This window comes from Pleurodeles waltl, chromosome 3_1 (assembly GCF_031143425.1).
Source record: "Pleurodeles waltl isolate 20211129_DDA chromosome 3_1, aPleWal1.hap1.20221129, whole genome shotgun sequence".
In the NCBI taxonomy this organism is placed as follows: domain Eukaryota; kingdom Metazoa; phylum Chordata; class Amphibia; order Caudata; family Salamandridae; genus Pleurodeles; species Pleurodeles waltl.
In genome coordinates, this window is record NC_090440.1 from 965,623,154 (window position 1) to 965,650,880 (window position 27,727).

The 27,727-nt window shown below is 41.4% G+C and overlaps 1 protein-coding gene across 1 annotated transcript in view; it reads left to right on the top strand.

Annotated features, from left to right (window-relative positions):
- LOC138284829 (uncharacterized) overlaps positions 1–27,727 on the top strand; it is a 276,359-nt gene that overhangs the window by 193,619 nt on the left and 55,013 nt on the right. Inside the window, exons 4-7 of the mRNA XM_069224016.1 lie at positions 6,646–7,620; positions 14,401–14,612; positions 21,037–21,197; positions 23,862–24,113. Coding sequence (XP_069080117.1) covers positions 6,646–7,620; positions 14,401–14,612; positions 21,037–21,197; positions 23,862–24,113 — 1,600 coding nt within the window. The remainder of the gene's footprint in view (positions 1–6,645; positions 7,621–14,400; positions 14,613–21,036; positions 21,198–23,861; positions 24,114–27,727) is intronic.

The window sequence follows — 27,727 nt, forward strand, 5'->3', positions numbered from 1 at the left end:
GAGAGAATGTAGATGCACATACAAAGATGGCATATATTTATATATTCAGTGAAAAAAACAGGAACGTTATAGTTAGGCCCACATTTTAAACGTGCAAAACCATGGACATTCGCCTGTTATAGCTAGAGTTATTTCAAGTAACTATATCTCGTGCCCTAAGGTAACTATAACTCACGCCCCACCATCCACAGTTTTTTATGAAGATTTTTACTACAAATGTTACTGTAATATTATTGATGATGTTATAAAAGATGTAATGAATGCTGTATTATCTAGGGTAATTAGCAGTGCATAGCGAGGGCACAACTTCTAGTTACCTTAGGGCACAAATTATAGTTACATGAAATAATTATAACAGGTGAATTTCTATGGTTTTGTACATTTAAAATGTGAGCCTTACTATAATGCCCCTGTAACCTTTGTTTTGTTAAGTGAATTTCTATGGGTATTTTTAAATTCTACTTTCTAACTATAACGTCCCTGTAACATTTGTTTTTTTCACTGAATTTCCATGTTTATTTGTGTAAAGTCATTTTAATTCCCGTAGGTTAATCCAAACACCGCCGCGATGGCTTTCAGGCATGCACGGAGGGGGTTTCCCACAAGGCCAAGCCCATATAACCACTCAACTCCATGCCACACACAGGGAGGTGGTGGGCCACAGGGCCTTGCTGCGGGCCAGGCCTTCTGGCCAACCCCCTTCAACCATCCAACCCCACGCCAGGCATAGACTTCTGTCGTGCATGGTGAGTGCCGGCCACAATGCCTGGCGTGTGGCCAGGCTCTGCGGCCTACTCCCTATAACCACCCAACCCCATGCTGTTTAGACAAATAGAAAATAAATGTATTTGACAAGTAAAAAAGGGTAAGATCTCCTTTCTGTATGTATCTTAAATTTTTGAAGATGAAAATAATTTAAAGCTGAGAAATGACACCTGACACTGAAACACTCAACCTTCTGTGTTAGGGTCTGAGACCTTAACCACTAGGCCACAGCTGAATCTTTACTAGACAGTGTCCAAACATCTCTATTACATTCAAGCTATAGTTGGTGATGTGGAAAAAGACATAAACGTTCAATCATGAGGAATGTTTAGCATTCAAAGCACAAGTGAATAAACAGACACACTTCCACAAGATACCATTATTTAAACATTAAACCTACTGAGTGACTGTCTAAGAGCTTTATCAGTAGGCCAGAGGAGAATGTGTTCTGCTGCATCAAAAGGTAAGTAAAACATGTCATCCAAACATCTTGTCAGTGTGACACTTTGACATATTTGTATGGAGAGACTGTTGCAATAATAAGGTCTCTCCCTCTCTTCCATCCCATCATGGGATGGAAGTTAGAAAGAGAGAGAGACAAAATGACAGGACCACAGGGGGCGCCTCAATGCCCCCACGGTCCTACCCAGCTACCCATGTTGTGCGGGAGCAAGCATTGGTCCCGCAACAAGGGACCTGCTTTACATAGCACCTCTCTGCTTGCAGGCACAATTGTTTCTTCTCTTTCTCTGCCCGCAAAAGCAAACAGCTACCTCCCAAAGGTGGGCACCTCGGGCGGCAGTAGGACTTCGTCCTACAGGTTGATGGTCCCCCAGGGTGATCTGTGGCTCCAGACGGAGGGCCAAGGGACCCCTCCATCATTTGAATTTAGCCCCAGGGAGGTGGTGCTCCCCAAAGCCGGGGGTCCGCAATGGACTACTACATTAATTTATTTGAGCCCCAGGGAGGTGGTGGTCCTCGGGGATCGGGAGGCCATGCAGCCCTCATACATTATACTGATTGCCTTGGGGAAGGGGTGGTCTCCAGGGCTGTGGAGGGCTATGTGCACCCCCATACACTATATTGATTACCCTGGGGAGATGGTGCTCCCCAGGGCTGTGGAAGTGTTGCACCCCCCCACATACATAATAGTTGATTGCTTCAGGGAGGTTGCGATCCCCATGATGCCGGGGGCACACTGGCACACCTGCATAGATATACAAGGATTTGCCCTGGGGAGGTGCCAGACCCGGAGGCGCGGGGAGGCCACGCAGTCTCCTACATATGATAATTATCTTGCCCTGGGAAGGTGCAGGTCCCTGAAGCTTTATTAAGCTCTAGGAAGGGGGCCCCTGCATCTCGCTCCTATATTTTATGAATTCCCCTGGGACCTGGCCCACCCAGGGGATAAATGAAAAGCAAGCATGGGAAACTATGCTTGCTTTTTCTAAATTCATGGCGAAATTCACAAATATTCTCAATCTTCATTGTGGATTTTATAAAATGCTTTGTAGCCCTGAAGTGGTCCCTGGGGGAACCCCTGTACCAAGGCTCCAGGAGTAGGTAGGAGTACTCTGCCCCCTTTTCTTTTTTTTCATTTTATTTTACTCAAGATCAGCACTATTTGCATATTCGTCACGACCCTGGATAACCACATTTGGACTTCCTTTAATTTCTCCTAAACTACTGAACAGATTTACACCAAATAAAAAGAAGGCTAATCTGCAGACCAAAAGCTACTTTTCTACCAAGTTTGGTGTAATTCCGTCCAATGGCTAGGGCTGCAGGTATGTCTAAAGAGCCTACTGGAAGTAACATGGGAAACACACTATTTTGACCCCCCTTTGTTTTTTGGGATGATCTGTATATTTATCGGACAATATGTTGTTATTTTTCTGGTTATTTTTGATACATCTTATATATGGGGTTCGGAACAACAGAATATGAACGATTGGACAACAATTGCTACTCTGTACATTTCACATATGGAGCTGACCTATCCAATATGGTGACAGTTTCTACATTTGCCCCTTGGGCTTGACTGATTATTGTAGCCTCAAGAAGTGCAATATCTTATTGGAGCTCAATGAATTTCAGTGGAAAGGTGATTTACTTTGTACGGTAGTGTTCGGTTTGATAAAAAATACTTGACATTATTTTTATGTCCGACCGCTGCACCACTTGTATTTTTAAAATAGACAATAGGTTGCTATTTTTAATACATCATAGACTTGGGGTCGCTAATGCAGACATAAACGGCTGTGGACCTTAACTACATAATAGGAATGATTAGGACAAAGATTGCTACTCTATATACTATGTGTTATTTACATATGGAGGCTACACATCCAATATGGCGACAATTTACACAGTGTTTTTTATCTTATTTTGATGTTTACCACAAGTATATGTCATGGTAAATATGGTGCATAGATCATGTGATCAAGGGCGCTCAGTCGGCTGAAACGAGTCAGATTGAAGTCAACTTCTATCACTTTTCATACTCAGTGAGCGTTTTCTTTCTGGATTAATTTGGAATTTATTTGCCTGTGCATTCCGCCAGCTCATGCTCCACCCCTTCGGATAGTGGGCCCATTTTAGAGAAAGGATTTGTGTGATACATATATATATATATATATATATATTCTTCAGCAAGGCGTGCTCAGAAACGGGCTCCAGACGGCACTGGAGGGGTGGTGCGGCGGCAACCGGCAGAGCACTCCGGTTATAATATAAATATGTATAAATATGAGTATAAATATAGATATGAATATAAATACGGCTCATATATACATAAAATAAAAAGATTTTTTTTAAGAAAAAAATATTTTTCATAAATGTAAATAAAACCAGTATCACAAATCTAAATCTCATTCCCTTCTACTTCAGACACTAAAATTCACATACTATATATATATTGTTTAAAATTTCTTCTTTAAATCGAGACCCCCCCCAATTGCTAAATTATACCAATGTTATTATTTTTCTAGGAAAATTAAAATACATTCTCCATATTAAATCATTGCAAAATTATAGAGAAAGAGCTCATCACTATTTCTGTATAGCCAATACCCGTCACCATGTGAAGAAACAAGCACTAATCAATTCAGGAATCAGGAATCCATCCTGACCCCACCATTCTGAAAGGACATAATCAAAGTAAGAACTAATAGAAAAACCACTATTAATCATAATAAAAATGCTATAAAATGTAAAATACAGTATCAACAGTTCCCTATATCAGACCAAGTTCATCATATTAGTCATCAAATAAGTGGGTATTCAGCTCTTCACCAATATTCAATCCTCTCGGTGTCATAGTTTCTAAATCCACAATGTATCTGGATTCTTTTTTACGTAAAGTCAACTCTCTATTACCACCTCTGTGATGTAGTGGCACATGTTCAATACCAAAATAATCTAGGCCTAGACCCTTGCTAACTAAGGCCTAGTGAGTAATTTAGCAAAACATTAATACATAACTCTTAATGCTAATACAAAATCATACATGAGTAAATTATTAATTCAGTATTAGTCAATTTCATTAGTTCTCGTATACATTGGTGGCCATACCCCGTGGGCACATTTCAAATGGGTGCATTAATACTATTCTATCACGTTTTCTATGCAGCTTTTTGCAAGCTTTTCACGTTAATATTGATTATAAAAGTCACACTCCAACAAGCCTGAGAAGATTTATGGCTCCAATGATGGAGATGAGCAATGCCAGGTGTGTGGATGTCCCTGAGGGCTGGCAGGGAGGGGGCCTTGGGAGAAAGACTACAGGTGAGGCTCTGCAACTTTCACATTATTGTTTCTAGGTTTAGCTACATTCTACCAGAAAGGGCTTAGTGTGACATTTGTGAGCAGTGAGCTAAATGTATAGGCACTGGGTGTTTCTTTTGTAAAATAAGCTTATTTTAGGAGCCTGAGGTAAATGGGGATAGCACTGCAATAAAGCCAAAACTAAAGTCAGCGACATGGGAGTAGGTGGGAGGAACGGAATGCTGCAATAAAACACATGCCGCTATCAGCCTAAAACACCCACAGTGTAAAGTGAGCACCAAAGAAATGAAAAAAGTAGCCTGTCAAAGCATCAGATAAAGAAACAAAAGTGGAATAATACAGTAGTTGGTCACTGCTCTGAAATAGAAATCGCTTGAAGCCATAAGAAGTATACTAAAAGTATATACAAGGTCAAATGCTAACACTCAACCTAAAAAGGCTCAACCACCTCAGCTTCCTCCTGGTGATCCATCAAGCTGGGGCTGAGAATAAATGGGTTCTCAAACAGGCACTGCAGCCAACCTCACATCTTGCAAGGCATGAAAAACCATTTCCTTTAGCAGCAGACACATATGCCTTACAGACACCTTCTCTCTCACAAACAGGAGGTCAGGAAAGTCATGTTAATAAGGTAGCTTTGCAAAAGCTATATGAAGCACATAATAAATAAAGCACATAGTTGAAATATGGGGTTAACAGAGAACCAGATGTACATTTCCCATTGCAGGGGTCAATAAACTTCTATCAACTACTAGAAATGAATTGCGACAGCATACCATTTCGGTATTTGGAAGGGGGGTGTTGTAGGTGTTCTTTCTGATACCGAATCACTATGAGATATATCAATGTTTTCTGAATGATTTTCGGTAGCAGTACAGTAAAAAGTTACAGACTCATGATTTGGGGTAGTATTCCATTGGCAAAAGTGAAGGGGTCATCTTGGGACTTCTTCCCGTTTGTGGATTTTAATAAAATGTTTGTTGAAGGATAGGCAATGGTCCAGGGGACCTAGCCAACTCTGAAAAAAACGTTTTGAGAAAGGAAACTTTTTCTTTAAAACAGACTGCATTGAAAGAAAAGTTTGCATTATTTTTAAAAAGGAGATCAAAGGCATCATACTTGAAATGGGATTGTGTTTATCACATTGAGTGGCAAATTTACTATTTTTGATGCAGTACAGTAATTAATTTTGCTGTGTTGCCTTGCATGAAGGGGAGTGAGCAGTACATAACATATCTACAAAGATATGGCACTGTTGCTCTTCTCCCTCTGGCATGCTTTTGGCTGCATGTGCCTGCGTGTTTCTAGCATTGGGTTTGTACTAAATAGTACCCTTCAGTTTAAAATACTATGCTTAGACTTATGTGTTGCTTTTAAGGTAGTAGAGTCTTCTTTCCAATGTCATTTCTCTCTTGAATAAAAAGTCCCTGCACTGCTGCTACTCCTAAAAACAATGCACCACATGCCTTGCAATAAAAGCACTATTTTTGTGGGCTAAATAATACACTCAATCGCCATTAGAATGAAGTGATTTGGAAATTCCCTTGTTGGCTGATCAAAGATCTCTTGGCTGTGTCAGATATACAAGTGGAACAAATTAATTTTCACTGTCTTCCCCTCATGTGTAAAAAAAATTGATTTGCCTCGACACAGGCCAAAGTTTAACATTTACAAATGTATTTACTTCGCTTCTTACGTAAATACAGCACAAATTGCAAAGAGCCAATTTGCACTTTTTTTTTTTTACAAGTACCGTGTGCTGCATTCTCTGTTACAAAAGCGTTGTTGCAAATAAATTTGACCCGCCTTTATGTATTACTACACTGTGTTCTACATTAGTTATACTATACCATTTAAAAGCTGAAAAAGGACAGGATTGCTTTCTAGGTTGTTAATACCCCCGGCAGATTGCTCCTTAGTTTAACAAAGCTTTTAGGAATGAGCAATTGCCTGGGAGTGATAAAATCTAGCAAGCTTGTCGCTAGTGTTATGAAATATGTTTTTGTACAAAGACTCTTTTCTACAAGCTTATTTATCAACAACATGGTAGGGTTTCAAGCGAACAGAATGACATCTCCTTTTTATGTATTTCAGATCCAGAAGCTACACCTGCATCTACTGCTGCACACATTGCAGCAGGTGCCACCACTGCAGCAACAACCACTACTGCTACCACCACTCCTACAACTACCCCCACCACCACACCCACAACTACCACCACAAAAGCAACAACCACGATTACTGCCACCACTCCTACAACTACCACCACCACAACCACAACTACCACCCCAACAACCACACCAATTACCACATCTACACCTACCACCACATCTACAGCTACCACCACAGCATCAACTACCTCTACCACCACAACACCCACCACCACACCCACAACTAGCACTACAACTACCACACCCACGACTACCATCACAACAACCACACCAATTACCACATCTACACCTACCACCACACCTACAACTACCACCACCACATCAACTACCCCTACCACCACAACACCCACCACCACACCCACAACTAGCACTACAACTACCACACCCACGACTACCACCACAACAACCACACCAATTACCACATCTACACCTACCACCACACCTACAACTACCACCACCACATCAACTACCCCTACCACCACAACACCCACCACCACACCCACAACTAGCACTACAACTACCACACCCACGACTATCACCACAACAACCACACCAATTACCACATCTACACCCACCACCACACCCACAACTGTAACTACCATACCAACGACCCCTACCACCCCACCACCTCCCACCACTCCTGCCACCACCACACCCACAACCATGAGCATAACAACCACCATCAGCCCCCCACCTACAACAATCACAGATACCACTACAACTATTACAACCATGACTACACATCTTATTACAAATCCTTCAATCCCTTCCACAAATCCCACAACCCCATCCACAACCTCGACAACTATGTCTACAATACCAGCTGTTTGTGCATCAGATGAATACTCTCTCGGATCATCGACCTGCCTGTGCAGTGGCAGCTACTATGCAGACTCGGGTAGGTCCATCATGCCTCTTTGGGGTCAATAAAAAGAAAAACAAATATTTTAGTTTGATCTGTGGGCCTGCTGTTCTTACTGGGGACCGACTCTAGCTCTAGCTGTGAGTTCATAGAGTACTTGCTATCATGATGCTTTAAATGTGATCCATAGAACTGACTGTGGACCCAAAGTAAAGGTTATCAGGGTAGGCTGTTACCTATGATGGGTGGCGTATTTGCAATGAAATCAACAGGAGGTAGCAGCAATGTGTACTTCAAAAAATGATTACAAGCACAGGGAAAAGGCTGGTCTCATCGTAGTAGTAGTGCAGTCGCGACTACTCCTGAAACGTGAGACAATGGCAGTCTCCTCCACGAGGCAAAAAGCAATCAGATATATAAAAGTGCCAATAAAGAAATCATAGATACTTTTTTGAAGTTTTAGCTCACAAAGATTGGCATTAGTTGGACACTGTCTGCTTTTATCTAGAGTACGCTAAGGTATTGATAGAGGATGTACTGGGGAAACTTTGCACATATGACACACATGATGAGGTTGAAGCAGGGAACTCTAAGGATGTCAGCCTTGAAGACTTCTTGGCATCGAGTGGCTTCTAAAGGCAAACTGTTCTCGGTTCATGAAAGAGAGAGAAATAAATCACTGAAGAAGAGTGGCTGATGATAGCCCATCGAGCAGGGGTAGAGATATATGCCATTATAATGTATATTATAGCAGCGCCTATAACCAATAATGTCACAAACTCCTGAAAGGGTGATCAAATTTTTCATAAACATGCCCTGGGGTTTTCCAGTGAGACGAGCTTTACCTGCACAAAATAAGGGTTGATTTTGGCTACTGCAGGACATTAAATTTACTAACTCTAAATGGAGCAAGAGAACTTGACATATCACAATAATTGAAAGGGGCAGGAATTTAAATGCAAAGATTACATAGTAGAGATTCACATCATTTCTCTTACGTATTTACATGAAATTTTTGAAAATTGTTTGAAATCATGCATCATTCCAAAAACGCAAATCTGTCATTCAGTGCTATCTTTTACCACAAATGTGCCCTTGAATCAGTTTTTGACACAGGAATGAATTTTGAAGTGAAACATAGTGTGAGAAACAACACTGATGTGAACAACAGTCACTTGCTTTTCGGTTGTTCGCATTGCTTCTGCACTTCCTTGCCATCATGTTTACATGAACGGAAAGAATTTCAGAAATTTCACATAAGAAGTGTAACTCAAAATTCAGAAAATCATGCAAATTACACTGGTGTAATCAAAATTTCACCCAGACCCACTAATTTAACCAACAAAAGGTGGAAAGCTTGTGAGCAGAAAATCATTGGTAATCAGAATGTCATAAACAGGAAGAAGACAGAGACCTCAACTTTTTCCAGAGCACCTAGACTAAGAGGCAAGCTCCCATATTTGGTTCCCTGCAGCATCTTGGGTAAGAGGAGGCCCTGAGAAGACTTTAGTCTTGTAAGAGCTTTAAGGAACACTTTGATTGCTCCAATTTTGGAAGCACTAGGTTGTCCATGACTACCTGGATGTCTTTAAGAAAAGGTGTGCAGTCAATCATGTTTCTCTAAAGGAATAAACTGATCACACCATCACCCCATTTGGGACAGAAGAAAGGGAGGGAATAATGTAACTGTATTAAAAAGACACAGGGAAGGTGACCTCTCATGTAAAATCCATGCAGCTGCTGAAGGAATGCCAGCAAGCAGTTTAGAGAATATAGAAATTATCCTGGTTTTACTTTCTTACTCAGTTGCAAAAGTATTAGTTTGAGGGGTTCTCCTACTTTAGAATTTTGAAACCTAGAGGAGCTTAGAACAAACATTATGGGCCTGATTACACCTTTGGCGGAGGGGGTTAATCCGTCCCAAATGTGACGGATATCCCGCCCGCCGTATTACGAGTCCATTATATCCTATGGAACTCGTAATACGGCGGGCGGGATATCTGTCACATTTGGGACGGATTAATCCCCTCCGCCAAAGTTGTATTCAGGCCCTATTTCTTTCTGCACTCTCAAAACCTGCAATTGTATTTGTTACTTGAGAGTTTTACGTCACAGCTAAGAGTGCTAATATTTGATGGTTTAAAAGGTTTCAAGACGTAGGTCCCAATTTAGACTTTTGTCAGACTCTGCACTTTGCTACAAACGTGACAGAGTTTCCTCCAAACATCCACTTTATTCAGGGTCAAACGGACCATAATGTTCCTGCCAGTGGCACCCATGCTGTCTCTTTCAATGGGAAACTTACACCGAGGTGAGGCCATTGATGTAAGTACAATTGACCATTGACCAAATTTTGAGTGGATAGTTTCACTTACTTTTTCTATTCAGAACTGCCAGGAGAAACCTGGTGGTTTCAAAGAGCAAAAAATAAAAAATTACCCTCATACCATGGGGTGTCAGGGTTATGGTTACCCACCTTTTATTTTACAGAAACAAACTCGCACTTTGAGTTTGTTTTTGTAAGATATGAACATTTTGCTGAGGAGTCACTTGAAAGTATTCAGAGATCTTTCTCAAAGGCCTCAATGGCAAAAAACGTGGAGCCCAATGATGGTGCCATACTTTTCTGAGGTTTATTGCATTGTTTGAAAGAGACCTTAAGGCAGCTAGGGTGGCAGTGATGGAGGAGCAAGAGTGACATCTTGTAACCCCTCCAAGTGGTTAAAGTTGGGATTCCTCAGTCTCCTAAATTCAAAATGCAACAGAGGCAGTATATGACACTGTAACATGAGAACTCTTGTTGCGGCTCAGTCACATGGAAAAACCTGAATAGATTCAGAATTCAATGGATGAACAGCGGTCTCTATTCAGAATTTACCCCGTTTAAGCATGGAATCTGCTACAGTTAGTGCAGCCTTAACTATACTATCAGCAAGCCACTTGGGCTCACTGGGGCCGAAGATTTTTCAGAGGAGGGGAGCTGATCTACCAATCACTTTACTGGCCGACATCATAGGTTTTAAAGCATTCCGAGTATTACTGAATTAGAAGAATTAGAAAGTCGTCGAAATTGCTACGCCTTTCAGTGGAAGAATGGTGAGCCCGTGCTCCGCTCTTGTTCCCACAGACCAACTTTCTCTAAGAACGAGGTGCAGAGGTGAATTTTAATGCCTATTTTCCTTGAATAAATATTGTGTAATATGACATGCAATTTTATTCAGAACACATTCTCCATTTAAATTGCCCCTTGGTGCAAGAAAATCTACGGAAAAAAACACTAGCAATTCAACGTAAAGACATACAGAGTTACGAATCAAGCCACAATCACTTTGTTTTCATAACTTACAGCATAGTAGTTTTTTAAAGACTGGGCTTAACGCGACCCACTAAAAGAATGTGTATACAAATAAAAATTTGAATGCACAGCACTGATTCACTCAGTGCAGAGCTCCCGATGCCCTGATTCATTAATAAATATTTTCTGAAAACGCAGGAACACGCGGAGCCGTGCTCCCGGGAATAACCAGACTACATTAATATTAAGCTCTCCATTGTACAGCATATAGTACAGTTATTACCCAAAACAAACTCACTGAGCAAGTGATAGAAATGTAATTTTATCCTAACAATATCCAAAACATATACCCATATTGATTCATCCATAGATTTGTCCTTAATAAGACATAAACTCACTCACTCAGACCTCTGCATTTGATAATGTATAAATATTTACCTCTTAAAGAAATGTTCTAGTGTTACCCTTTTTCCCACAGCAAGGAGTGCTGCAGCTCCAAACCCCATACTGATGTCCGTCGGAGACCCCAGTGTGCGATCCATTGTAAAGTTGTGTGCATGGCAACAGGAGGTTTGAGCAATAATGGAAATGTGAGAAAAAAACAAATATTTACTGTGCTTATCGTGCGAGGAAAAATAATAGCCTGGAGGAACTGAAGACAATTCCCCATAGTCTAGTGGTGCTGGGAAATAATGCCCATCAGAATACACTACCAAGGAGCAATGACCTTGAGGATATCAGGCTTAGGTGACTTTCATAATACTGTGCTCCACAATACAACATGGACCATATTCTGCAATAGAATGCATTTCTGTTGATGGTCATCTGAATGCGAACTTCATAAATCACACCAAGTCGCCCTGTTTACTTGTAAAGAAATTTTAAAACAGGGCAGTTGATGTTCACAAGAGAGTATCTGAAATGTACCATTAATTAAAATGAACATTTGCTGCAAAGTTCTAAGGGCCAGATGTAAGTACTTTCTACATTGCGACTCGCAAATTGCGAGTCAGAGAGACTCGCAATTTGCGAGTCACAATTCAGAATGTAGGATGGTGTCCCTGACACCATCTGCGACTAGCAAGGGGGTCGTATAGGCCCACCTCATTAATATTAATGATGTGGGTCGCAATTTACGAGCCCCCTTGAGACTCGCAGCCCTCACAGGGATGGTGGCACCACCATGTCTGTGACTGCTTTTCAATAAAGCAGTTTTTTTTTTTTTCTGTAATGCAGCCCGTTTTCTTTAAAGGAAAACGAGATGCATAACAAAACTAAAAAATTAAACGTTTTCGTTTCAATTTTTCAGAGCAGGCAGTTGTCCATAGGACCAATGCCTGCTCTGAAAAAATGTTTTCAAAGCCATTCACAAAGGGGAAGGGGTCCCATGGGGACCCCTTCCCTTTTGCGAATGGCTAGCACCCATTTGAAATGGGTGCTAACTGCGATTGTTTTGTGACCACGTTCGCGGTCACAAAACAATACAGCATCGCACTGTGACTCGCAATTAGGAAGGGGAACACCCCTTCCTAGTTGCGACTCGCAGTCCAGTTTTGTGAATTGGTAACCAGGTTACCAACTCACAAAACGGTGATTGGGCATCGCAATGTGCTTTTTGCACGTCGCAAACAGCAAAATTAGCTATTTGCGACGTGCAAAAAGTTTTGAACATCTGGCCCCAAATCACTAGCAGGGGGGGAACCAGAGTTCTTTTTTTATTCATAACCTTAGTTGCAGCCATTACAATAAAAACAATGTGAAGAATAATTCAGAGCTTGTTCTTGATAATACACACACCATTTTTGATATTATAATGAAGCTCAACTTTACAGCGATGTCAGATTGTTGGCTTCGGATATCAGGGAGCTAATATGAAGACCAAGGTGCTGACTATGTCCACCTGGATACAGGCTATAGAATAAAGTTGTTGGCTAACTGTTTATGAACGTGGATTTGGGTGGTAGAGTGCTAGATATGGAAAGCAGTGTGTTGGGGATGACCACCATGATGTTGGCTATAGGATGTAGGGACCAAGGGCCAGATGTAGGAAAAAGCCAAATTGCGACTTGCAATTTGCGAGTCCGTGCGACTCGCAAATTGCAACTCGCAATTTGGTATGCAGAAAGGTGTCTCAGACACCTTCTGCAACTCGCAATGGGGTCGCAAAGACCCACCTCATTAATATTAATGAGGTGGGTCGCATTTTGCGACCCCATTGCGTGTATGGGCACTCACGGGGATGGTGGCCTGCTGGAGTCAGCAGACCACCATGTCCGTGACTGCTTTTTAATAAAGCAGTTTTTTTTTTATATCTGCAGCCCATTTTCCTTAAAGGAAAACGAGCTGCACTTAGAAAAAAAAACCGAAACGTTTTGTTTCGGTAATTTTCAGAGCAGGCAGTGGTCCATAGGACCACTACCGGCTCTGAAAAATTATTTTTGTTTCCATTCACAAAGGGGAAGGGGTCCCATGGGGACCACTTCCCGTTTGCGACTGGGTTACCATCCACTTCAAGTGGATGGTAACTGCGATTCCATTTGCGACCGCTTTCGCAGTCGCAAATGGAGAATTGAATCGCATTGCGAGTCGCAAATAGGAAGGGAACACCCCTTCCTATTTGCGAGTCGGAAATGCATTTTGCGAGTCGGATCCGACTCGCAAAATGCATTTCTGCATACCGGTGAGGCTTTTGCGCCTCCTGCGACTCGCAAACGCCTTTTTACATCTGGCCCCAGGTCTTTGGACTCTAGGATAATGGCTGTAGTGATTATATTTTTAACAATAAAGCAAAGGGTGTTTGATTTGCACGCCAGAATGCTGATTATGGGATGCAAGTGGATTGTTCATGATAACAAGGTTTCCCCAGAAGGGATCCGAGGTACTGGCTGAGGAGACCGAGATGCAAGCAATTTGAACAGAGTCCTTGCTACAGGGTTTTGAAAGATTTCTGCATTGCACTCTGAGCTGGATACAGGAGTGAGAGGTTTGAGTAAAGGATCAGGGATTTTTCGTATTTTAACGTCTGTAGAGCTGGCTGGGAGCATACCATGCTCTATATTGGTCCCATAGTTATGTTTATAACACCCAATGTGGGACTATGACATTCAATGTGCTGACAACGGGGTGGGGGTCATGAAAGTCGATCCAATGGTTTGAGATATGTTGGTTGAACTATTGATTATGGTGTTTGTGCACCTCTATGTTGACTTTGGGACATGGCTATTGGGCATGTGGTGTTTGCAAAGAAGCCTAAGGTGCTTCCTACTAGTTCATACTGCTGGTGACTACTTTAGCAAAGGAGTCTAAGGTTCTGACTTTTAGGTCTGGGATTCTGGCTTTGGGGCAAATTTCTCTAGTTCCTGAATTCAGGGTTGTTGTCTTTGAGGAAAGAAATAGTCTATGTAAGATCGAGGATTTTAACTATCCAGTGAGTGTTTCTGGATAAGAGATAGGGTGTTCTGTATATAAAGTCATAGATTCTTCAATGTAGCTTATTCCATAATCTCCTCCAAATCTTTCAGGTCTTTCTAGCATTGGTCGGACCACTTCCCTGCAGTGCCTTGAGAGCACCATCAAGCTATCAGTGAGAAAATGTCTCTTGGAATCCCTGAACATCAACACAAGTGCTTTACAACTAGATGCCTGTGGGTCAGAGAGCGCCATCATCGACGGCAAGCGTCAAATTACCTTCACTGTACCAAAAGCAAGCAGGACATGTGGCCTTTCACTATCAGTAAGTAACTTCACACACCCAACTTTCTGCCTGAAATCCTAAAAAACTTGAGAAGCTATCTTGCATCTACCCTATCATTTTCCCGATGCCTGTGACTCTGGATTTTAAAAATACATGTTAAAATATTTTTTGGCTGTCACATTGCAGCACTGTGTTCCTACAATATCTATGATGCAGCCTGGTCTGTTCTTTGTACAGGACAAGATGTGACAATTTGGCACAACGGAGTGAGACTCATTACAAAACTTCGCAGAAATTATGGTTCATTATCATTCATTTATCTCTGAATTTACAAGGTGTTGGTGTTGCAATCCCTGTCTGTCGTGATGCAAAAAACGTGATCCATAAAAAGGAGCACATTGTGACATTGACCACTATATGGCCCTCACCCCTTTGCCTAATTGAGTGTGTTGAAACTGTGTCTCAAGCAGACCTGCTTCCACTAGGTGAATGGTGACCAGTGGTCAAGGTAAGTGGGTAACCCTGAGATGCATTATGACCATCTTTTTATCGTCCTCCTTTTCTCTTCTCTTTCTGTCAAGCTTTCTGGAAGGTTCTAGAATAGCCAGTCAGAAGTCCTTATCCTTCCCAAACCACTCAGGGGGCACTAGTATGTGTGTAGGACCACACGAGGCATTAAGGGAAAATAATAATAATAACTTTTATTCGGCACGAAATAATTCATCCATTACAACAAATAATCACCAATACATTTGTTAATATAGCAGTAAAACCATATATAAGGGAAAATAAGATAGTGGGGAAAACACAGGCATCTTATCAGGGCATCAGCACTGCTCTTCACAAAGTCCGCTTGTGGAGGAGTGAGGAAATAAACCCTCAGGGCATTCTTCGAGGACAGCACATAATTGTTAAACATTGACAAAGGTTTTCATTATACAGAATGGTTACATTAGGGAGATTAAACTGGATGTCTGGCTTACTGTTCAAGAAGGCGGATGTAGTGTTTACAAGACTAGTCATCAGTCTGGAAGCTGATGGTAAACCCCAGACGCCTAGGTAAAACAATCTCTGAGCAGGCAAAGTTCCCTGTATGTAGGAAGAGGAAGCACAGTACACACAAAAGAACAACCAGTACAGATAACTTGGTTGCAAAAGGCAAATCTTAGTTGGAACTGGAAAGGAAAAATAATTAGGCAAAGGGTGACAGAGCGGGTGACAAACTAGTGTGAGATGGAGCCACTGAAACTTTGTCCAGACACTGATAAATTGGTTACAGGATTCTCTGTACCTGCACTGCATCTCATTGCTTGGTCATGACCCTTAGCACCCTAGAGTACTCTACTTCTAGGTCCTATTCTACAGTATAGCTTCTAAGTCCCACTTCCAACTTATCCATAGCATCCATGATATTTTCGGTCTAAACAAAACTGTGGACTAGATTGTGTTGGATCTAACATGTGAGTTCCTGCCCCAACATGAGAGCAGGTGGGTGTGCATGGTTTCCTATAAGGTCTGTCTTGTAAAAATCCTAACACTCTATCTCCTAACTTGTGGAGACCCTTACAACTCCTTCTGTGCTATATAAATCCATCTCACCTTCTTGATCAGAGCCTTTGGTTTCTCTCTAATAGCCGGCACAGTTGAAAGTGAAACCTACATTGTTTTGGTAATTGGGGACATCAGTTCAACACAATCCAAGTGCGGATATCGGTAATGGCAGCTTGGATGCACAACAACTCTCTCAAATTGAACAGTGATAAGAGTCAAGGCCAGATTTTGGGCGTTCTCGGTTTATGTCGTTCTAACCTGTTAGTCTCAGGAACTAATACATCTGTCTCACATAATTCCTCTACTCGGAATGTACACATCATATTTAATGCTGCCTTGACTTTTAAGAAACAGATAACTGTTTTTTAATCATGCCAGTAATGCACTAAGTAGTTATTTTTTCACCTGTCACAGATAACGCAATGTCCATTTGCTTATCTATCACTTACTGAAACTCCCTTTACTTGTATTTTCCACATACGTCGTCCAATGCCTGCAGGTCATTCCTAGTACCAGAGTAGCTCATTTCATAGCAGTAAAGTTTGCTTAGCAGATGCCCTGTGTAAAACTCCTTTTTGACAATCTGTTTTCTGCTTGCCTGATGCATAGGGAACTTTGTCCCTGTGTGTGAGGGTCATAATCATTAACCCTTGGGGCAAATATGCAGGACAACCATCACTGTGACCCAGTGGTGCTGTGGCACATAGACTGCTGAATCAAGGGTTATTGCCAGCAGAGGCAGCTGATACTTTACCAGCGATTACCCAGCAGTTTCCCTGGCCCTAAACAGAGAAGAGAAACCACAGGTATTTAAGGGTTTGGGGGTCGTTGTTGTACGGTGTTTCCACTGGTAGACCACATCCTAAACAAGTCCCTGAGCCTTTATCCTTATGCACCTGTAAACATTCTCAGTTTTGGCTTAACCTATTTTCTGCAGCACATCAAAATCTTTCAAGCAGGTACTGCTGATTGTTCCTCTTCCCACCTAGAAATTAAACTCTGAATTTATTTGCCGTCTACCCTTTCGTCGGTATCTGATCCTGTAACTTTCTGTGGGCAGCTTAAGGTTTTTGTTTTATCCATGGTGTAGTTTCCTTCCGAGCTCATGGAGTGTCAGCATCACCTTAGGTGACAATGCGCTCTATAAATACGTTAACACAACATGACATCAGCAGAACAGTCACACGCTATTGTTAAGCACACCTTTGCCAGCACTTCCCCATGCAGTTGTAGCGTAGTTAGTTGCAAAGACAAGGTGACTGTAGTAGACTGTCTTGTTTGTTTTTCACCCTCACAAAGACTGCTACTGGACTTAGCACAGGCTTAGCAAGGATACTACTATAGGACTCAGCACAGGCTTATGAAGGATGCTACCATAGGACTTATCACAGGCATAGCAAGTTTGAAAAAAATCCCATACGTCTGGTCTGGCCCCTGTTTCCAAGACCCTCATGCTATAATACACCACATTTGAACTTCCTAAATCAAAAAATGAATCACATTAAATATTCAACATTACATGTTTGTCTTGTTGTGAATATTGAAAGTTTTCCTTATACACCAGTGATTCTGAACAACATTGTAGGGTTGGTGTGCACAATCATGAAACGTCTGGCATAGACTGATACGTGACTTTAGGCCTGTTTCAGAGATGAGTGGTAATATAAATTGTGCAGATCTCTAGATAAAGTACTAATACCAGTGAAGAATCCACCAGTGAATTTCCTCCACCACATACTAGGTACGAGCAGGAATTTCCACCAATGGATCCTCCTACAGATTTAACCATTGATACAAAAATCATAGAATTTTCCATTATCACCTGTGCTACCCTCTCAGAGGTACAGGACAGTGTTCTGTCAGAAAAGCCCCCCATTGCTCTTCAGCCACTGTGCCCCTTCAGTTGGTGCCTGATTAGGCGTACTTGAATCTTTTGTACAGTGATCAACTAAGGTATTCCTGGGTGGATGCGATTTCCAAAGCCCTGCTGCGGAATCCCTCAACACTAGTAATTTAATATTACTCCTATTAGTGCTTATTACTATTGTTATTATTATTATTAGTCAAGTGTGGGTTTGTTGATGCACAGAGGGAGAGTTAGAGACTCATGGGAGGGGAAGGGACAGGGTTGATGGGGTGCTTGAAAAAATTAGTAGGGCTCTAACCGCGTATCACCCCTTATTCTAATGAGAAGCTGAATCCCTGTGTAGAGAACGGTCAATTTCTACTTCATGATGATTTAATCTTTGTGTTGGAGGATGATTTATGAGCACCATGCCTGTTTCAAGTAACACAAAGCTTCATTTTTTTTTAAGACCAATGACACATTTTTCTGATTTCATGAAAGTTCTCAATGCCCCCTCCCATGGGAATACATTGCAAGAACACCATTAATAATAGGGACAATTGAGAGGGACCCACTTGTAAGCTTCTGAGTTATTAGATAAAGGGGTTTCTTCTTATTAACACTTTCATCAGTTTACTGAAAGAACCACTCTGTTTTTTTGGTTGAGAGTTACAGGTATGACAGTATAAAGAAAAAATATCCAGTGTGCACTGAAGACCGTGAGCCCCTTCCCCTTCTATTCAATCAAATGAAATTGTGAAAAGACAACATTCAATCATTTTTTGCCTCCTTAAAAAGGTGTACATCCTAAAAGAATCACCACGCAATATCACCTTGCCAGACTCAGTGAACTTAATGCTACCAATCTTTGTTAGGCTATTACCCCCATAAGTGCACTGTCTGTGCCAGCACATTTCAGGGACTCGTGCCATCAATTCTCAGATTATTCCACATGTATAGCAAAACTACAGAAAATATTAAGGGCCTTATTATGACTTTGGCAGTCAGAATCATCCAACTGCCAAAGCCACGGGGAGGAGGCTGCTGTCATACCTTTGGCTCCACCCCCAGTCGTATTATGACATTTCTGCTGGTCAGCTGGTCCCTCAAGGGAAACAAGGCCATTGGTGTGGCACAACAGCAACCTCCGAATATGTACAATCAGAGGGCCCCACCGATGGCCTCCAGCACTAGCTTTCCACCAGCCTTTTCATTGCAGGTACCTGGCCATTGAAAGGCTTGCAGAAAGTGGACTCGTGATCAGCACCACCATGCTGAACTCAGTGCCACCGGGACTGACCACAACTCTGACCACCACCACACCAGTGAGAACTGTGTTCCTGATGATGGCACCGGTCCCCTGGTGGTCTGACCGCCATCGTGTGTATGGTGGTCTCAAGACCGCCAGACTTGTAATGAGGCCCTAACTTTGCAAACTTCGGAGCACTTCTCATTTTATTTGTTAAGCTCTGCTGAAATATGTTTATGTGTCAGTACTAAGGTAAGTTTATTTTTTTGGTAACATTTCCAGATGAGTCTGATTTTATCACACCTTTAAAATACACCTCTCCAGTTATATCCTTTTGCAATTCAGTGGAAGTTTGTGGCTACTCTATATCCCTAAATAGGAACTGTATCTCATTCTAATTCCAGGTACAATTCACCAACTTAATCTCTAGTCAGACTTTTACTTTCTGTCTGTTTTTCACCATGGGTCACTATTAAATTACTATTCAAGCATGTTCCTATTTCCATCTAGCTCTCCATACCAAATGGGTATGTCTCCCTACCCATAAAGAGTTTATGTCTCCCTTCCCCACAGTTATTTGGAATTAGTTTAATTCCCCTGTGTTTTCCCCTATAGTTCCAAATCCATCCCCTTTCTCTCATAAAACTCATTTTCTTTTGATTTGCTTCTTTGATCTCAGAAAATATCATTCCTCCCTCTTTATGCCAAGATGGTCCTCCTTTTCCTCTGTTTTTAGATAGATTTCATTTTAACTTCTGTTTTGCCTCATTAGTATCTCTTTGTCCATGTTTCCCCTCTTTGGCTTCCATGATGGGGCAGTCTTTTTCCTGTTCTTTTATTTCAGAAGAGAGTCCCACCCCCACCCACATACAGAACAGACTACCTTCTGAACCTAAAACCTTTCGTAGCTTCTGCTTCTCGCATCCAAAACGTTCTTATAGGTGATATGTTGTCCATATAGCCAGTGGCTTTGTATGGGTCAGTTCTACATTGTCCCATGTCGATAAGGGGCAAAACCTCGACTATGGGTTGATATACTGGTGTAAGACCAAGTTAGAGAGCCTCTGCAATGGGTAGATAGGGTGATTGCAGAATTGTCACTAAGTTCCCTTTCATGGTTTGTATAAAACACTGAAATATGCCAAACACATTTGTTTTGCTTTTTGCTTTTTGTAAACTTGAGGAGTCTTGAATGAATATTCTTGTGAACTTCTGCTAATTCTTCCATTTCTATTTTGGGGGAAGATGAAAGTCTCCTATATTGATGCGTTTGCAAAAGGTTGATGATTCATTTGTTGATCATTTTGGGGAAGGTCGAAGACTCTGCAGGTGATGTTTCAGTGATATTTTTTCCTCAACGGTAAAGATTCTTTCAGAGATTTTCAGGAATTAGGCTGCCAACTCTCGAAGCGATGTTTGTGGGGAATGTTAAAGTCTTTTCCATTGATTGTGTAGAACGTGTAAGTCCCTTTAAAAAATATTTAAAAGAATGTTCAACTGATTATTTTTTTACAGATGGCTGAAAAATAATCAAGCACAATTCTTTTTCATCACACTTTAAAAAATCGCTCATGGATCTTTTAATTAAAGGGTGGACTCTTTCCCACTGATAATTTTAAGTCAATACTTTGCTGATGTTTATATAGAGAGTTGTATATTCTCCTTTTGTGAATTTGAAAAAGGTTGAAGAATCTACAATTAAAGTTTATGTCTAAGACTGAAGACTTTACTGTTGCTAGTTTTTACAAGAGGTTTATGTTTTTTTCCTGTGATTATCGTGTTGAAGGTCAAAGACATTTCCACTGATTTTTTTGCAGAGTAATGGAACCCATGCTCTCTATTCTGGCACACTTGCACTGGTCCCTAGTGTCTATGGCAACATCCTCCTACAGGACAGAACAGGTCTCCATTTCAAATGTGCCTACCCGCTCAATGTAGATGTGAATTCTCTGGATGCCATGGAGGTGACATCTCTGCCGTGAGTACTGTCTAGTTTCACTGAAAAAGTGACCTAGGGAGAGGCTAAGAAAGGGAGAGAGTAAGAGAATGGCCAACTGAGCGCCTGAGTGAGGGACTAAGGTTGGAACTAAAGTGTGCATAGGTGGCAATGTAAATCAAAGACAACTGTACCTGTTATCATTAAATGCTTCCCTGATTTCACAGATGGCAAAGAAATACCATTTTATGTACCAGTTTGGAATGGCATCAACTATGCTACCAGTCGTGGGCCTCGAAAAAAATCAATAGTCAGAGATTAGTGACTGTAAATGGTCATTCACTAGCATTGTGATTACTAATTGGTTCTAGATTGTTTTGTGCCCGGTCTCCAGCTGACACTATGCCGTTCATTACGACCTTGGCGATCTTCAGACTGCCAGGGCTACGGTGGCGGTCCGACCACCACCAAAGTGGCGGTCCGGCAGCCATATTACAACCGTTGCGGTTGCGCCATGGTCGGACCACCAGCACCGCCACTTTCTGGCCATCTGATGGCCTGGCAGTGCCTGTGGTCCCAATTCGTCAGGGCAGCACTGCAAGCAGAGTTGCCCTGGGGATTATGATCCCCCTCTCTGCTGGAGTTTACATGGCAGTTGCCCCACCATATAAAGGCTGGTGGAGATGAGCTGCAGGGTGCCCCATGGGGGCCCATGTACTGCCCATGTACTTGGCATGGGCAGTGCAGGGGCACCCATGGCCAGCCCCGTCGTGCTTTTCACTGTCTGCTTTGCAGACAGTGAAAAGCACAACGGGTGTTGGTGCACCCTACGCACTGCAACATTGCCGCTGGCTCAATTATAAGCCGGCGTCAATGTAGTTGGATGTTTCTTGCTGGGCAGGAGGGAAACTCGTAATGGGGTCCAAGGGAAGGGGACCACACTGGCGGTAACCTGACCGCGGATGTTTAGTGGATGACCTTTTGCGTCTACCAAATTCTTAATAACCCCCTATTTCATCAGTACAGTAGGGTTGTAAGTAATAACATTGATAACACAAATATTGTGATACATATTGTGAAAAAATATCAGAACCAAAATATTTGATAAAACGATATATATATAGTGATATTTAATAGAGATATTAAAGTTAAAACAATCAATAACATAACTAAAAAATAGATATATTTACAACGTTTATGTAAAATAATTGTTTTAAGAATGCATACTAGTAATATATTAAAACATTATTATTCTATTAAAACATATTTTAACATGTTTAATCATAACAACAATAACAGAATAACTATATAGAAAACTAAAACACATATAAAATTATATAAAAAAATAAAATTGAAACAGGAATATTCCAAAAATGAAAATAAATAGGAATTATACATCATTTATTTTAATTAATGATTTGAGAAAAATAGTTAAAAAATAATTTAAAAAAATCAAATCTAATATCACTCCTACCTAAGCAAATAGCTGGGAAACTGTTAGACTTTGAAGGATTTACTATTACTATTCCTAACCAAAACAAAAAAATATTAAAATATGAAAAATTATTGCTACATTAATTACTAAGCAAACAATTACCGTTATTACAATTAATAAATATACATTTAATTAACGCTGTTTAATAAATAGTACACAAATCAACCAGTTATTATTAATACAAAATAATTGCAAATAAAATTAATGAATTTATTCAGTTCTTACGTAGTTACCTAAACATTAAAAACATGAATTAAAAATGAATTAAAATTAATAGCTTACACAATAAAAAGCTTCCCACCCTGATCTTCTTCAAAGCCAAGAACCTACCACTAAATTAACAACCTCTAATTACAATAAAATGTTAAGGCCCAAATTTAAGAAGGGTCTAGCGCCACCTAGCACCACATTAGCATCATTTTTATGCTAATGTGGTGTAAATTTGGCAAAAAACGCGCCGCCAAATTTATAAAATGGTGCAATGCTTGCATTGCTTCACTTTATAAACCCCTGCGCCACATTATGCCTGTGCCAGCCATAATGTATGCAAGGGGGGCATTCCTTCATTATGAGGCCCAGGAAAATTATTAACGCATTCTCAGTGCAGGCATTAAATTGAGGCACACCATTTTTTATAATGGGCATCTATGCATTTTGCAGGATTTGAACCAAAATGTTTGGCCACAATAGCGTCAGACATTTATGACGCTATCTATCCTAACGTGCGCCATGGTGTGCTGTATCATTAATACGACGCACACATGGTGGCATTAGGGGGGCGCAGTGAGGCACCAAAAAGGTTTAATGTAATGAAGTGCCACTTTTCTTAAATCTAAGCCTACATTTCATATAAAAATTACAAGCTATGCTAAAACAATTAAACACCGATATTATTACCTTAATAACAACATTTTATAAACCTATATTAAAATAATAATATTTTATAAAATAGTAATTAATACGTAAAAAATGCATTTTTTTACCTTCAGTAGTAAGTCTCATGATATGTTTGACATCACAATATTCTGACCACTGCTTTGTTGATAGGTATGGAGTAGAGGTCACCATCCTAGAACTTCCCAATTAACTATGCAGGCAATGATTTTCTGTTGGGTTTGATGTGGAGATTTGGCCCATCTCTGTGGGTACAACAGACTTCATTCTTTAAATTGGTTTATTAATTGACATCTCACCATTTCGTTTCCTAACAGTGAAGTCATTATTGAGGTTGCCAGTGCTGGGCGGACTGCAGTGGATATTGCCGTGTACAAGCATTCAGATTTCACAAGCCCACTGTTAGGTTCGGACAGTGTCTCCACCAGCACACCCCTCTACGTAATGATTGAGGCAAAGGATTTAGACCCAGACCGGTTTACACTAATGATCAACTCTTTCTGGGCAAGCCCATCCTCATCCACGGACCCAACCGACCCCATCTACACCAACTACTTCATGAACGATGGGTAAGTAATGAAACCGGTAACAAATGTAATATCTCCCTCATAACTCCGTGCTCGCACTGGCCTGGTGTTGCTAGAATTCCCTAAAACACCCATTACACAGGGGCACTAAAAGTGACTGCTATACCTTGAGGACAACCAAAAAAAGAAAACGGCCACATCTACTTTAGGCATTGGGCCACAGATCACAGTGTTGCATCTTATTTTCAAAATTTCCCCCTACCACTGTGCACATGCCATACCTAGCAAGATTCCTAGATCAGTACTGTGAATGTGTTAAAATCACCCTGTAAATTGAGTCCTACAAAGACAATATGTAGAGTGATAATATGTCTAGATGTTGCCAATGTCCTGTTATGGGCTGTCATTTAACCCCTTCACTGCCAGGCCTTTGGCTATTAGAGGCAGTTCGCGCTTAGGCCCTCATAACTTTTTGTCCACATAAGCTATCCACACCAAATTTGTGTCCTTTTTTTCCAACATCCTAGGGATTCTAAAGGTACCCAGAGTTTGTGGGTTCCTGTGGTGAAGACGAAGAAATTAGCCAAAACACAGCTATATTTTCGTTTTTTAAAAACAAAATGGGAAAAAAGGTCTGCAGAAGAAAGCATGTGACTTTTTCCTTGAAAATGGCATCAACAAAGCATTGCAATGCTAAAATCACCATCTTCCCAGCTTTAAGGAACAGGCAGACTTCAATCAAAAAACACTTTTTTTAACACAATTCTGGCATTTTACTGGGACATACCCCATTTTTACATTTTTTTTGCACTTTTAGCCTCCTTACAGTTAGTAAAGGAAATGGGTGTGAAACCAATGCTGTATCATGTACAGCTAAACATTTCTGAAAAGTAGAGAACATTCTGAATTCAGCAAGGGGTCATTTGTGTAGATCCTTCAAGTTTTTCTTACAGAAAGTAACAACTAATATTAAAACAAATGAAACTGAGGTAAAAAAAAAGCCATTTCTGTCCATGTTTTCTTCTATTACTTTTTCCAGCTATGGAATAATTTTGAAAGAAATATACCGTTACCTCTGCTGGACTGTTCTAGTTGTGGGGATATATAGGGCTTGTGGGTTCATCAAGAACCCTACGCACCCAGAGCCAATAAATGAGCTGCACCTCACAATGGGTTTTCATTGTATACCGGGGAGTGGTTATTTGACATCTCTGAATTCCGGGGTCCCCATACTAGCATGTGAATTACAGGGCATTTTCAAATAGACTTATTTTTTACATTGTCTTACATTTGGAGAGAACAAATGTAGAGAAAGGCATGGGGCAATAACACTTGCTCTTCTATTCTGTGTTCCCCCAGCTCTCCTGATAAAAATGGTACCTCACTTGTGTGGGTAGGGTTAGCACCTGCGTCAGGAAAAGCAACATGGACACATCACATATTTACACTGAAATCTGATGTGTTTTTTGGAAAGTGCCTAGCTGTGGATTTTGACCTCAAGCTCAGCCATCACCTAGAGAAACCTACCACACCTTGCACTTTTGAAAACTAGACACCTATGGGAATCCAGGATGGGGTGACTTGTGGGGCCCTCACCAGGTTCTGTTACCCAGAATCCTTTGCAAACCTCAACATTTGGCAAACAAAACACTTTCCCCTCAAATTTCGGTGCTGCAAAGTTCTAGAATCTGAGAGAAGCCACAATTTTCCTTTGACCTAGCATTTTCCCAAGTCTCCTGATAACAATGGTACCTCACTTATGTTGGTAGTCCTAGTGCCCACTACAGGAAATGCCCAAAACTTGGACCTCTCAAATTTTTATATTGAAAACTGACGTGTTTTTTGGAACGTGCCTATCTGTGGATTTTGGTCTGTAGCTCAGCCGGCACCTAGGAAAACCTACCAAACCTGTGCATTTTTTAAAACTAGACACCTGGGGGAACCCAGGATATGGTAACTTGTGGCATTCTCACCAGGTTCTGTTACCCAGAATTCTTTGCAAACCTCAAAATTGGGCAGAAAGAACACTTTTTCCTCACATTTCGGTGATGGAAAGTTCTGAAATCTGAGAGGAGCCACAAATTTCCTTCCACCCAGGATTCCCCCAAGTCTCCCGATAAAAATGGTACCTCACTTGTCTGGGTACGCCTAGTGCCTGCAGCAGGAAATGCCCCAAAACACTACGTGTACACACCAAAATGATCAATTACAAAACTATCTGTTTATGCGGGGGGCCTGTGTTTTTCGTCTTGGGCTCAGCAGCCATCTAGGGAAACCTACCAAACCCAGACATTTATGAAAGCTAGACACCCGAGGGAGTCCAGAGAGCTGTGACTTGCGTCGATCCTCCAGTGTTTTCTTACCTAGAATCCTTAGTAAACCTCAAATTTAGCTAAAAAAATCAAATTTTCCCCACATTTCTGTGTCGATGACTGCACCAGCACACATTTCCTCACCCAACATTCCCCTCAGTCACTAGATAAAAGGGATACCTAACTTGTGTAGGTGAGCCAAGTGCCTGTGACAGAGAAGACCCAAAAACATTTTGAAATTAAGGGGGAACCAAAGCGGGTCCAAAAGGTCAACATGAAAAAAATATGTTTTTAGGATGACAAATGGGGTAAAAATGTTATCGGTATACTGTAGATGCAACAATGCTGGGTGGTAGGAATTTTGTGCATTCCTGCGGAGTCTGGAAGGTTCCATCACAAAAATGTGGGGAAAATGAGTGGTTTCAATCAAAGTTCGAGGTCTGCAGGGCATTGTGGGTATGAAAATGGTGCGGGTGAATGTGAAGCATACCACCCTGGACTCACCCAGATGTTACATTTTCAGATGTGTCTAGGTCACTTAGATTTTTCTAGATGGCAGCGTCCCAAAGTCCAAAAAGTGCAGCCCTCACAAGTCCAAGTGGGAGGATTTTAAGAGTTAGGCAAGCTCCCATGGCCCAAATGTAAAATCAAAACCTAAAATAATCAAATGTCCTCTTGCTTACTGTTGGGATAAGATCCTTTAGTGTGCAGGGGGAGAGCTGAAGGACTGTGACCCCCTTCACTTGGGGTGAGGGCATAACCATGACCATAGTGGGTGGTAGGTACCACCCCACTATTTCTTTTTTCATTCCCTGGCGTCTAGTAGGCCTTCTGCCCCCCCACGGAAAGTGGCTCAGGGGTAACTTTCCCATCTGCCCACCGGTGGACAGAACAACTTTGTCTCTATTTATTTGGGGAGGGGGTATGGCCATACCCCCACCCTTTTTAAAAAATAATAATTCTTCCCTGGTGTCTGGTGGGCTTTCTGCCCCCCTTGGGGCAGATGGACCTTACAAAAATATGCCCATCTTCCCCCAGGGGGGGCCGAAATGACCACTGTAATGTGCCCCATAGGGAGCGATCCTTACCCAAGGGACTGACCCACAAACAAAACACACACATATACTGTACACACACCAATCCCTGGTGCCTAAGTGGTTTCTGCTCCACTTGGGGGCAGATCCGCCTAATAGAAATAGGGCGATCTGCCCCCAAATAGCCTAAAATAAATGTGCGCACCAGGGGAGCGACCCTTGCCTAAGGGGTCACTCCCCATCTGTAAAAAATAATTTAAAAAAAATCGCTGGTGCCTAGTGGTTTCTCCCCGCCTTTGGGACAGATCAA